Source organism: Bubalus bubalis, chromosome 22, assembly GCF_019923935.1.
Source record: "Bubalus bubalis isolate 160015118507 breed Murrah chromosome 22, NDDB_SH_1, whole genome shotgun sequence".
NCBI lineage: Eukaryota > Metazoa > Chordata > Mammalia > Artiodactyla > Bovidae > Bubalus > Bubalus bubalis.
Window position 1 is genome coordinate 24,703,200 of NC_059178.1, and position 13,491 is coordinate 24,716,690.

At 42.1% G+C, this 13,491-nt stretch overlaps 1 protein-coding gene across 2 annotated transcripts in view; it reads left to right on the plus strand.

Moving 5' to 3' along the window:
• Positions 1-13,491, plus strand: part of MYOM1 (myomesin 1) — a 121,593-nt gene that overhangs the window by 26,141 nt on the left and 81,961 nt on the right. For both annotated transcript variants that reach the window (XM_006071064.4, XM_044934795.2), the window contains exons 6-9: positions 8,401-8,493; positions 10,970-11,058; positions 11,156-11,218; positions 12,906-13,070. In XM_006071064.4, the coding sequence (XP_006071126.3) occupies positions 8,401-8,493; positions 10,970-11,058; positions 11,156-11,218; positions 12,906-13,070 (410 nt within the window). The remainder of the gene's footprint in view (positions 1-8,400; positions 8,494-10,969; positions 11,059-11,155; positions 11,219-12,905; positions 13,071-13,491) is intronic.

The following is a 13,491-nucleotide window of genomic DNA, read 5'->3' on the forward strand; positions in this document are numbered from 1 at the left end:
AGCTGAGGTCCTAGTTTCTAAAGCCAAACAAAGAAGGGGATGGGACGGGGAACTATTTCTAATATAAGGTCTGAAGAAACTTTCATTCCATAAAGAAGAAGCTCCCCTTTTTTCCGTCCATTATATATCCTATTGCAATTGTCAGTGACTTGGTAACCCCTAAAATCAGAACTGTCATGGAGAGCAGTCATGGAAATCAGTCTGCCATGGAGAGCAGGAATCTGAAGAGGATTGTAAGCCAGTTTTAAAAGGTGTTTTCCGTCTTATTCTGCAATGTGGGTATTTTGCATGCTGCTTTCTTACCCTCGCGGGTGTGGTGAATGCCCTGTGTCGCAGTATAAACACTGCAGAGAATGGCACTGTTGCCACAGGGCACCAGCTCCTTCTCCCTTTTCTGTCATTTCTAATGATGTTTGGACACCTGGCTTACATAACGGAGGCTGACAAGATAAACCCTTACCTAAGGTTATTCTTAAGGAGCAAGTGGTGAGTTGTTTTTTTTTTCTTAATTCACCTATAATATCAACCTGCCTGTGACCAAATTGGATTTACATACAGTTTTTCTTGTACATAAACGTTTCCCAGGGTTCTTGAGTTTGAAAGTGAGAGAATGAAAAACAAAGCCAGTTCTGTTACTACCGAGACAAATAACTTATAGTAAACAAAGATGAGAAGTGTAAGAACATATTTCAATGAAAATGAAGTTTAAAAAAATCAATTTCCAAGCTTTAAAAGTATGAATATACTATAGTAAGCTGGGCTTCCCTGGTGGCTCAGTTGGTAAAGAATCCGCCTGCAATGCGGGAGACCTGGGTTCGATCCCTGCCTTGGGAAGATCGCTTGGAGAAGGAAATGGCAACCCGCTCCAGTGTTCTGGACTATACAGTCCATGGGGTTGGAAAGAGTTGGACACGACTGACAGTAAGCTAGGAATCCATTCATCTTTACCCCCTGCCTTTGTCTCTGCCTATTGGGTTGCATAGATTGGCCTGTAAAAGGGACATTTCCTTTTAAAAACTGATTACTTTTTACCTCAGAAAAAATTCAAACTTTCCTGTAGAAATTCATAAAGAGGGACTTGCCCAGCAGTCCGGTGATTAAAACTTTGCCTTCCAATACAGGGGATGGGGGTTCGATCCCTGGTTGAGGAGCTAAGATCCCAGAAGTTGTGTGGTGTGGAAAAAAAAAAAGAAATACATAAAGAATAACAAATTTTTAGCTCCAAGAAATATTACTTGATGAGTAAAAAAATTCCTCATGTTTCATGAATTAAAATGTATTACTGGTAAATGAATACTTGGAGTCTTTAAGTAGATATATTTATTACACAGTGTCCTATCTCTGTTTTCCTGATTTTTAAACATCAGAGTTAAAGATGACTTTCAAAAGAATACAAAGTGATCTCTAGGAGATAAATATTAATTTCTTAAGCATTTACTTATTCTGTGAGATGCACAGTCACTAGAATACGAGCATGCCGTGTGCCACTGATGGCGTCACTGAGCCAGAGTGATGGGGTTCCACAAAGGCAGAGCTCAAATTCCACTGGAGGTTGAACTCCTCACATGGTGTTCTTGGGCAGAAAAAGGAGTAATTTAAAAACAAACAAAAAGATATAAACTCCACTGAAAAAATATGAGATGACTAAACTTGGCAACTCTTAACATTCCAGTCATATTTAAAAATAGAAATACTGTCAGTTTTTAGTTATCCTCACTAATGGGGCTGGGAGTATGATTAACCCCTCAAATCTTTCGTGTTTGGCTTTGAAATATTTATTTCCTTAACATGTGAATTTTATGGCATCAGGGCTCATTTTAATCAAAGACAAAAGCACAGGGACGAGATTTGTCTCAGGAAGGACTGGAAGGCTGTTCGTTGACTGGGACAAGCCTTCTCTAGTTCCTGCACCCCCTTCGGTGCTTGGAGAACACAAATCCATTCTGTTCAGAAACTCTTCCAGGAGGGACGAATCAGAGCACTTCACACAAAGCCCTGTTGCCTTACAAGTCAAGTAGGAAGTAAATGTGAAAACAAAAGAACCAGTGGGCCACTAAGAAAATAGTTCACCTTCCTTTAGCGAGCAAGGTTTGCCCCTGGATAAAGCTAAAAATTTGGACAATCAGCTAGCAGATAGCTAAGAACTGGCTCTGGCAATAACTAAGGTCAGATCAAGGTTTTGTGGGGCAGGAGGGTTATACGATTTGAGGAGCATCCTTTATAAAAAAGGTTATAAAGTTAGTCACATGCATTAGTCCGTAAGGGGACCTGTGCTGATGAGAGACCCTGCAACTTCAACTTCACTAGCTTCAAGGTAAATCCACCTCAGGGAGTCAATTTCATGTGAGATTAACATATTAATACATTCCTGCGTGTGTTGCCTTTTAAAAAATAATCATTGAATGAAGCTCTAATTTACTTTGCAAGCTGCTGGTCCAGATTACACAATCTTCAGTGAGCATCCTCCCCCTCAATGAACAGGGAACCCACAACTCAAGCGAGAACCAAGATGTTGGTGATTAATTTGCTGGCCTTGATGTCTCTTTGGTACCGAGCTGCAGCCTCCTGAGCCTGACTCTGAGTACAAGTATGAGAGAAACTACTGAGAACGACCTTCCTGAATAGAAGAAGGTCAAGTACAGAAACAAGTTTCCAATGCTGCTGCGGGCAGCTGTGCTGTCTCCGCTTGAGCCTTTAGGTCCTAAGCCACAGCTTTCAAAGTCATGTGTGCCCTGGGTCTGACTCCCTAAGACTCCTTTCCAAGGAACGTTTAGTTCCAGGTTTCCACTGGCACCCTCAGGCCATGGAAATCCCTGAGGTTGAACAAATGATATCAACATGCTGCAGCTGCTCTTCAGCCAGCCCCTGCATACTGACTAAATCTGGATGGAGTCTAGAGCGTACCTGGAGAGCGCTTACTGACAGGCGGGCCCATCACTCATCACCATCACTCATCACGGCCAGGTGCAGAGATGCTGAGCAGCACTGCCCTATTCCCAGTTCACCTTCAGAGCAGAAGGAAGCCTGTGGGCCCTGGGTGCAGCAGAAAAGTTAGTTGCAGAAGACACAGCAGTGAAGCTGGCCATCCAGAAGGAGGGCTAGCCAACAGAGAAGGAGAAATATATATGTGGTGAAAAACCAGTTATTTAATTTAATAGGTTATATTTATATAATAACTTGTTAATAGGCAGTATATTGTTGTAAATGGGGGGAAGAAAAGCATTTGTTTGTATCTTTATTACTTGCATAAAGAAGCTCTGGAAGGACATATAAGAACCTAAGGAGAAAAAAAAAAAAAAAAAAAGAACCTAAGGAGAACAGTTAGCTGTGGGGAGAAGCTGGGCAGAAAGCAGACAGGTGTGAGAAAAGAGAATGTTCCCTGGGCACCCCTATATTTTCTGATTCTTGGATCATATGCTCGCATTGCCTGGTCAGATTGTAAGAAACTATATGAAATAGGGGAGAAAAGTTCTCTTTAAAAGAAAGAATTAAATTAGTTGTACCCCCTCCTTTTTTAGAGAGCCAGATTTAATTGCGTGTTGAGCCCAAAGTCTAGATTGATTTTTGTCAGTGAAAATTGGGATTATATAATCTTCAGGGAGCCTCACACCAACTCCTGGAACAATGTATTGTTATTATCACATAACACTCATGTGTTCACACACTCAGTGCCCTAGTTTTCGGATTTGTATGTGTGGGCTACAATCCATAGGGTTGCAAAGAGTCGAATGCGACTGGAGCAACTTAGCACCTGGGTTAGATCCTCACGCAAGACACTTAAAATACATATTTGAAATTCTTCACATTATCCCTGAAGTCATTGCCACTTCAGGGATAGTGTGAAGATAAATAGACACTTAAAGAAACTTGTCATTGAACATGATCATAGTTCAAAACCTAGGGATAAGATAGTGTGAGAAATGTATTTTAGGAACAGTCTGGAGATTTGGAAAAGTCTTATTTTATTTTTGCAAATTATGAGAATTCATAAATTCCATAGTAGAATTAATGCATTGAATTTTTTTACAAGATTAGAGTTATTCACAATGTATTTAAATTTAGCAGTTACTGCCATATTATTGTAGGAAAACAACCTGCGTTTAAAATATTAAAAATTATTTATAATTACTTTTGAAGTATAAGGGTTTGGGATTTTATTTTAGATTTTTCTTATTTACATCCAAATTCTATGCTAATAGAAGAGTTAGCTTTCAGCTAATTGGTTTTTAAAGTGAGTAATGGCTGTTTGTTCAAAACAATAGGGTTGCATTCTAACCACACTTTTGAGGGAAGGGGATTCAGCATGATAGAGATCATTTTGGCAGCATTATTTGCTGACAAAGAAAAGTGAGAGTGAAGTCCTTTTGTTTGACCGCACGTTACACAGCCAAAGAGCTTTCACTGTAACCCCTTGTTACCAAATTCAGCCTAGTATCCAGACAGACATTTGTTTGGGGAAATTAAGTGGGTATTTTACATACATAAATGAAGAGTATTATTCTAGAAATAATGTGTAACAGAAGTTCATTAACTAGTCGTTCATACACTTTACATGAAAATGATGAGGAAAAGGGTGTACATCTAAATACTCACAAGAATTTCAGAAACCTGATAAGTAGTCCCAGGGTATAGATTACTCTCTAAAATTAGCTGATGAGTGGCCAGTTTGGAATTTCACTTTCCAGAAATAACAAGCTATGAAGTGTACACAGAGCAGGCCTCAAATTCTCCTTCTCTGCTCTGATTTGATACTGAAGACAATCACAAGTGGCTCTGAACCCGAGTGCCTCGCAAGGTGAATTCCTTGGAGAACAGATCTGAATAGCTTCCTCATTTAATCTTCGTGTGCTGCTTTAAAACAGGCGCTTCTTACACTGACATATAGAGTCCCAGTGGAGAGAAAATGTGTGTGTGTGTGTGTGTGTGTGTGTGTGAGAGAGAGAGAGAGAGAGAGAGAGAGAGAGCGAGAGAAATCTATTTCAAGCGGTCACATTAGAAAACTGAGGCAAAGGCATTGAGATACTAAGTCACACAGGACTGGAGTAGCGGTTCCCAGACTCTGGGATCTGGTGCCTGATGATCGGAGGTGGTGCTGATGTAATAATAATAGAAATAAAGTGAACAATAAGTGTAATGCACTTGAATCATCCTGACACCACCCCCCGCCCCTTGCTCTGTGGAAAAATTTTCTTCCATGAAACTGGTCCCAGGTGCTGAAAAGGTTGGGAACTGCTGGACTGAAGGACAAGGAATATTGATGCATCCAGGAAGGCTTCACGCAAGCCTAAGAGCTGCAAATGCTATTTTAATCCAAACTTTATAGAAATATGAACATCATTTTTGGTCAGAAGCCAAATCAAGTGTCACTCAGTTGTTTGGTCAAGTAGCACCGGCCACACACCTTTGGTGTGTCTTTTATATCTTCTTATGTTGGGAAGAAATACTGCAAATACCCCAGCACAAAGAAAACTGAGCAAAAAGAAGCTTCTGAGTCAGGTGTGAAATGACCTAAACCAATTCAGTCAGGAGAACATGCTCATGATTAATGTGTTCGACCCTGTCATTCATCCAAACTAGGAATGTTCCAAATTAAGAGCAGCCAGCAGATTGCTTTTTACAGCCCATCTCAGATCAAACAGTTCTGTCTGCCTGGAGCCCTGTGGGGGGACAGCTGCCTGAGGCTGTTTCTGGACTGTCAGAAAGAGCTAGGAATGATTCCCAAGGGTGGGGCAGAAGGCTGTGCCCCTACACTTGCTACACAGCTGTGATTCCCAGTCCACCCTCCTGTTTCACATCCAAGGAAACCAAGACAAACAGCCTCAGCATACCTTCTTAATCTGCACTAATTTTTAATTATCCATATTGTGAAGGATGGATTTGTCAGAACTCTGTTCCTTTGCCAAAATTCAAGAAGCATAATTGAATTTATGATGTTACCCAATGACTCTGTGCAGTCCAGTATAATAAACACTGCCTAATATTTTCCTGGGATGGCTGCTTCCTTGAGAGTGGGAATAGAAATCAATATGGATCAGACAGAGTCCCCATCTTCAAGGCACTCACGGTTTAGCAGAAGTGGCACTTACCCAACCGTAATTTGATTAACGTTATACCTTCCCATTTGAACCAAGTAACACTGATGTGAAGAGGTGGAAATGCTGTTGCGTGGAATTTTAGGGAGGAGATTATTGAAGTGGCATTTGATCAGAGCCTTAAAGATGAATTGGAATTTTGCTAGATGGAGAATGGTGTATTTTCTAAAGTGTAGAAAAGGGTGCATTTTAGGGACATAGGGCGTGAGTGTGAGTGTGTGTGTGTGTGTGTACACAAGCTGGGGAGAGGAAAGGACTGGCTGAGGATTATTTCCTTTCTCTTTCCCTTTCTGTAACTTTCCTTGCTCCCAAATATGCTTATAACCATGTCCAAAAATCTGAAGAAATCAAATGCAGCTAAATAGAGAACGGGGCTTCCCCATTGGCTCAGTGGTAAAGAATCCACCTGCTAAGCAGGAGACGTGAGTTTGATCCCTAGGTTGGGATGATCCCCTGGAGAAGTTAACAGCAACACACTCCAGTATTCTTACCTGGAAAATGCCATGGACAGAGGAACCTGGTGGGCTACAGTCCCTGCGGTGGCAAAGAGCTGGACATGACTTAGCGACTAAACAGTAACAGCCAATAGAGACCAGTTGGAAAACGGAAGCATCCCATGTTGTCAGGAGCCAGGCCGCCTGGGTTCAGATCCCAGCTCTGCTGTTTTAGCTGTTAAAGCTGGGGCAGGCTACTTAACTGTTCTGTGCCTGGGTTTCTTCATCTGGAGAATGATTTTAAAAGTAGTAGCACTGGGAATTCCCTGTTCAATGGCTGGGACTCTGAGCTCCCAATGCATGGGGCCCAGGTTCGATCCCTGGTTGGGGAGCTAGACCTAGACCTCGTGTGCCACAGCTAAAGATACTGTATGCTGCAACTAAGAGCCAGCGCAGCCAAATAAAAATATATTTACATTCTTTAAAAAGTAGTGCAACCTTATGTGGTTGTTGTGAGGATTGAATTTACTAATCTAGACATAAAGTACTTAGAGCCTTTCCCGACTCTCAGTAAATACTGTCTCTATTATGGTTATTAGCATTATTTGTGATAACTATGCACATGAAGTGGAATGTTTGAAAAGGAAACAAATGAAATTTAGCTCCCCTTTGGGGCAGAAAATGGCTTAAGCAGAAAAGCTAGGTCCAGCGCCTCAGCTACTGGCTACTGAGAACATGAGACTTCCCTGGTGGCTCAGACAGTAAAGAATCCTCCTGCCAATGCAGAAGCTGCAGGAGACGTGGGTCCGATCCCTGGGTGGGGAAGCTCCCCTGGAGTAGGAAATGGCAACCTACTCCAGTATTCTTGCCTGGAGAATCCCATGGACAGAGGAACCTGGCTGGCTACAGTCAGTGGGGTTGCAAAGAGCTGGACACAACTGAACGACTGAGCACACACTGAGAACATGAGGACGTGGTGATGAATCAAGGTGAAGACTCAGGGGCCAGTGTCTCAGGAGGGGCCCCTCCAGGGAGCCCCTGCCTCTCCAGACTGAGAGGCTTCGCCAGGGATCGGCAGTCAGAAAAAGAGATTCTTTTAGCTTCTATTTATCAGTAGTTTTCTTTCATGACTGATATTCTAAGTTCTTCCAAGCTGAGAGCTATGTTTGCTCATGACAGAATAAAACAAATATAATGAGCTTTCAATGCAATGACAAGGTTTTGAACAATGTGCAGGAATGTCAGTGGGAAGGATGTTTTGCTTTCATCCTACACAGACAGCCAACAAAAAACCCACTCAAAGCCTTTCTCTCTGTTGTGTCAACAATGGTTGTCTTTCTTTTCATTTTTAAGTTCATCTATTGAAGTATAATATGTACACAAAATAGGGTGGTATGGCATATAAATGTAGAACTTTGATGAATTTTTGTAGACCACCTACACCCAGGTAACAAGCACCAAAATCAAGAAACCAAACATTATCAACACCCAAGGGACCGCCTTCATCCCTGCCCCTTGCCCTGACTTCCAGCAGCATTAATTGATCTTTTCTTGTTTTGTACTTTACGTAAAAACAATCATTATACTCTTTTGTATCTGGCTCTTTCCACTCAAAATTATGTACGCAAGATACAAACACAAGGTTGTGAATGGCCAACTTCTTTAATGTAATTTTTGTAATGGAGGAGGGAAGCACATTCATCAAGAAAGTTTATGATACTTGTAATGAATTTTATTTTTATTTATTGAGCAGACTCTCCTACTGACCTCTGTGCTATGTCTACAGATGTTTTTTCAAGAGGAACAATTGTGTGTGTTAATCATGAAGCTGTTCGCACCTCAACTTACTTCGCCTCATTTCCATTGTCTCATAGGTATAAAAACCAGGTGCCAATAAATGTCCAGGCACATCCTGGAAAGTATATCATCGAAAGCCGATATGGAATGCACACTCTGGAGATAATCGCGTAAGAAACATCACGGTCTGTGTATGTTGCCGACAGTTGCTTGGCGGGGGGTTCTCCCTTCTTCCTCCCTACGCGGTGGTATCAGGATGGGGGACAGTCCCGAGTATTGCTTCTCTTGGTGCACACCTATGAGTGATAATCATGACATTCTTACCAAGCCCAAGTTACTGCCCAAAGTGATCTTATGAATTTAGTCAAAGATGAGGAGGAAAAATTCATTTGTATCTATTTAACCTTTTGTATGGGCTTCCCAGGGGCTCAGTGTTAAAGAATCCGCCTGCCAATGCAGATGACTCAAGTATAATCCCTATGTTGGGAGGAAATGGCAACCCTCTCCAGTATTCTTGCTGAGACAATCCCATAGACAGAAGAGCCTGACGGGCTACAATCTATGGGGTCGCAAAGAATCAGACACGACTGAGCAACTAAACAACAATCCTTTTATGTACTTGAGAGTTCTTCTCAGGTATTAGCAAGAAAAATAAGTTACAAAATAGGCATTTATATTCAAATGTCTTCTCAGAGTCCCAAATCTGCACCAGCATGGTACACATTTGCCTTTAATCAGTATAGGCCAGTGAAGTTTGAGGTGGGTGACACTGAGCGTAAGCTGGACCTAGAGAAGTTGTTTTTTCCTTTAGCTCACCAGAAACTGCGTGGAAACTATGTGCCCATTCTGTCAGATGGATGCAGGGCCTGACACTGGGATGTTTTTTTAAAGCAAATCAACAGCAAAAATTTTAAAGCAGAATCCACATCAAAGTGTCTAGGTCTTCAAAGGGGTATCATGTCTCCTAACATGGTTTTGAAATCCAAGCCTACTAATGTGGATGAAGAAGTTACACAAGCTCCCAGCATTTCCAGTTCAAATAAAACCATTACATGCTGTGAAGTCAAAGTAGAATTTAAGTCGTTCTAATCTCAGGAGATATACAGCTTTCTCAGATCAGAGAGGTTGGCACAGGTCATACTCTGCTTCAAGCAGAGCCCTGGGACCCTGGGATGATCTCCAAGCAGGGACCCCTTCCTAAGGACCCATCCATTCTGTCAGTCGGTGATTCAACCAAGTCGGCAACGAGCTGTGTGGTTGCTTTATAATTAAATAACTATGGAAGAAACAACCATATTGCCCCACCTGGGATTCTATGTATGTCTGTAAAATTTCAACAAGAATTAAAATTTCACCAATGAAACTAAAGAAGAACAGTGAAGACCATGAACCCTGGCAACGATAAAACAGCTTGCTTTGAAATCTTAGCCGGTTCATCTTTGCATAAAAGCCTTCTCTCTCTAAAGTGAAAGTGAAAGTCGCTCAGTCGAGTTGACTCTTTGCTACCCCATGGACTGTAGCCCTCCAGGCTTCTCTGTCCATAGAATTCTCCAGGCCAGAATACTGGAGTGGGTAGCCGTTCCCTCTTCCAGGGGATCTTCCCAACCCAGGGATCGAACCCAGGTTTCCCAAGACATCCCTATGTCTGCATCATAACTTAGAGGAACTTCCGAATGGCACTTCTTGTATTGTGTTGTGGGCCAGAACATTTGTAGAATCGAGGGACAGATAACATGTTTGTACTCTGAGGCTAAAACACAGAACCACACATTAGACAAACTTGAATCTGTTTGGGCATCTATAAGGAGAGGTTGTTTCTTTGTCTCTCCATCACATTATAACAGCCAGACTGAAACCCATCCTCAGGGAGGCCCCTCCGGGTCTTACCTGCTACAAAAGTACATGACCAGACATTTTTTGCTCCAGATACAACTTTAAACCAATTTTTCATCACACTGTTCATGCTCCATATACTCAACACTTTGTTGGCTTTTATTTTTGGACATTTTAAATTAACTCAAGCTAGGATCATTGTGGACTATAGCTGTTGGTAGGTAGATCTATTGGCCTATGTAAAATCCCACAGGGAACTTGATTAGGAAGTGTAGCTTTGTCAAGAGTCCCAAAGAGCGGTGTGTTAACCGATGATGTGCTATGTGTCATGTTAGCAAAGAGATCCTTGACAAAACAGTCAGGAGTTACATCGGCCCGCTTTATCTGTAGAGACGGAACCCATGGGTACTGAGGCCTCAGCATACTACTCCATTTTACTTAAAACAGGGATCCCCAATCCCCCAGCTGAGGACCAGTACCTGTGCCATTCCATGGTTGTTAGGATAGGGGTGGCACAGCAGGAGGTGAGTGGTGGGCAAGTGAGCCAAGCTTCATCTGCCGCTCCCCATCACTTCCATTGCTGCCTGAACCAATAGCCCCCTGCCTTTGCCTGTGCCCCGTTCCTGGAAAAATTGTCTTCCATGAAACTGGTCCTTGGTGCCAAAAAGATTGAGGACCACTGACTTAAGGGACTTGAGCCTCCTTGGATTTTGTTATCCACGGGGGTCCTGGAACCAGTCCCCTGCAGACACTGAGGGACAACTGTACCAGGAGTGTCACTGCACCGGGCACTCATCCCTTCTGTTCTTTCAGGTGTGATTTTGAAGACACAGCTCAGTACCGGGCCTCGGCGATGAATGCCAAAGGAGAACTTTCAGCATATGCTTCGGTTGTGGTAAAGAGTAGGTTTGCTGGACTTGTTTCATTCACAGTGTATTTTAAAAAAATTTATTCTCAGGTCAAGAAGCAGTTGTCAAAAATTGCTGCTTTCTTTTCTAGGATACAAGGGAGAGCTTGATGATACTCGCTTCCATTCGGGGGCATCCATCTTGCCCCTCAGCTGTAAGTCTGAAAATATTTTTTCTGTGTCGTCTCTGTACAATACTGTATAATAAGCTATTCCATAACACTGAAATAAATGCAGGTATACTAAGTCATTTCAGTTCTGTCTGACTCTTTGTGACCCATGGACTGTAGCCTGCCAGGCTCCTCTGTCCTGCCCAGGCTTCTCTGGGCAAGAATACTGGAGTGGGTAGCCATGCCTTCCTCCAAGGGATCTTCCCGACCCAGGGATGGAACTCATGTCTCTTCCATCTCCTGCACTGGCATATGGATTCTTTATCACTAGCACCACCTGGGAAGCCCAAAAATAAATGCATAGTCTATAATATGTGCTAGTATGTATGTAATGGGTTTCCCAAGTGGCACTAGTGGTAAAGAACCTGCCTGACAGTGCAGGAGACATAAGAGACGTGGGTTCAGTCCCAGGGTGGGGAAGATCCCCTGGAGGAGGGCATGGCAACCCACTCCAGTATTTGTGCCCAGAGAATCCCATGGACAGAGGAGCTTGGCAGGCTATAGTCCATAGGGTTATAAAGAGTCAGACATGACTGAAGTGATTTAGCACATATACGTAATACTACCTGTAGTTAGTTTTATTTTTTTAGATTCTTTGGCTACTGTAGTCTCCTTCTGCTTATAATTGCTTTATTCTGGTTTTATAAAAGCCTGCATGTGATGGGCTAAAAATGACGAATGCTTCTAAGTCTTTCTTTCCTTAAGCTGAGAAAAATCATTATACAAACCTGCAGTGTGACTTAACCACACACACACATATATAGAGTCTGGACTGTATCAAGGCAGTCTTATTCATCCTTATATATCCAGTGTAGCATCATCTCCTTAAGAAGTCTCTGTCGGCCCCCCACTGTACCCCAGCCCCCACCTACTTAGGTTATGTGTCCGGGTGGAGGCTGTGACCCCTCTGTAAGGGCATCTACTCACTGGACACTAATTGTTAACTGTTTGCTCCCACTGACCCATGAGCCACTTGAAGGCTAGGCTGGACCTTTTATCTTTGGACCCTAGAACTTGATGCAGAGTAGTATTTGATGATGAATGAATAAATGCATACACTAATTTACAAAATGCAATGTAAAATGAGCTCTAAGTGTGGTTTAATAACAAATTATTAGTATTCTGATCCATAGTAATTTATAAATTTGTGAACTTCGATCATGTCATCTGCATCAGAACTTCTTTTCACGGGAAGCAATAAAAGTAAAGCCCTTATGGTTCTTCAGCAACTAGATGCTGACACTGTTCAGACTGGAAATGGTAGTCAAGCCCCAAATTCTTATTTTCCAAACATTAAAAAATAAGTGGTTGTTTTGAAAATGGTTATGGAAATATTGACTCATGGGTCAGTTTTCCTAACTGATTGGCTTGATGTCTCTCCATACTTCATGGAATGGCTCCTAATTTTAATATGCCTAGTTGTAATCATTGGTATCAATCCCATGCACAAGAAGGGGTGCTGGGTCGGAGTAAGGAAGAACATATCCCAAATCCGATCCTTCTCTTGTCATTTGATTTATATTGAGATACAATAGCTGGAAAATTTGAAACTATGATTTATAAATCATTTGATAGGTTTGTTGTGATTGCTTTCGGCCTGTGCTCATTAAAATGCTTATGTCTCTTTGATGAGAAAAAATGAATTACTGATGTTTGTTTCTGTTGTGCCCAGTTGCCGTGACCCCTTACGGTTATGCGTCCAGGTTTGAGATCCACTTTGATGACAAGTTTGAAGTGTCTTTCGGGCGAGAAGGCGAGACAATGAGTCTGGGCTGCCGTGTAGTTATCACCCCTGAAATTAAACATTTCCAGCCAGAGATCCAGTGGTACCGAAATGGTGAGCCTTAATGATGAATTCTCACTGAGGCTCATATTCGCAGAAGGTCACAGACCGGACTTGGTCCTAAAGCATGAATGTCTGTAGATTGCAGTTCTGTTTACCAGACCTGGCAGAAACTAGATAGTAGAGGACATAACATACACGGTGTTACAAAAGTTTTTACACATATTTTAGAGTAGCAGAACTTTTATAACATGTTTGTGGAGATCATAATTTCTTATCACCGTGTAATACAGGGAAAGGATTACAAAAAATGTATTTTCATTTTACAAGTTGGATATATATTCATTTTGTAAGTTAATTTTATTTGGTAAGGTAAAGTGAAATCCAGGGAAGTCCTGTTGGTTCCCAGGCGGTACCACTGTGGGTGGTAGTCAGCGTGCTCACCACGCAGCTGGCCTAAACTTCAGTGTCCGTG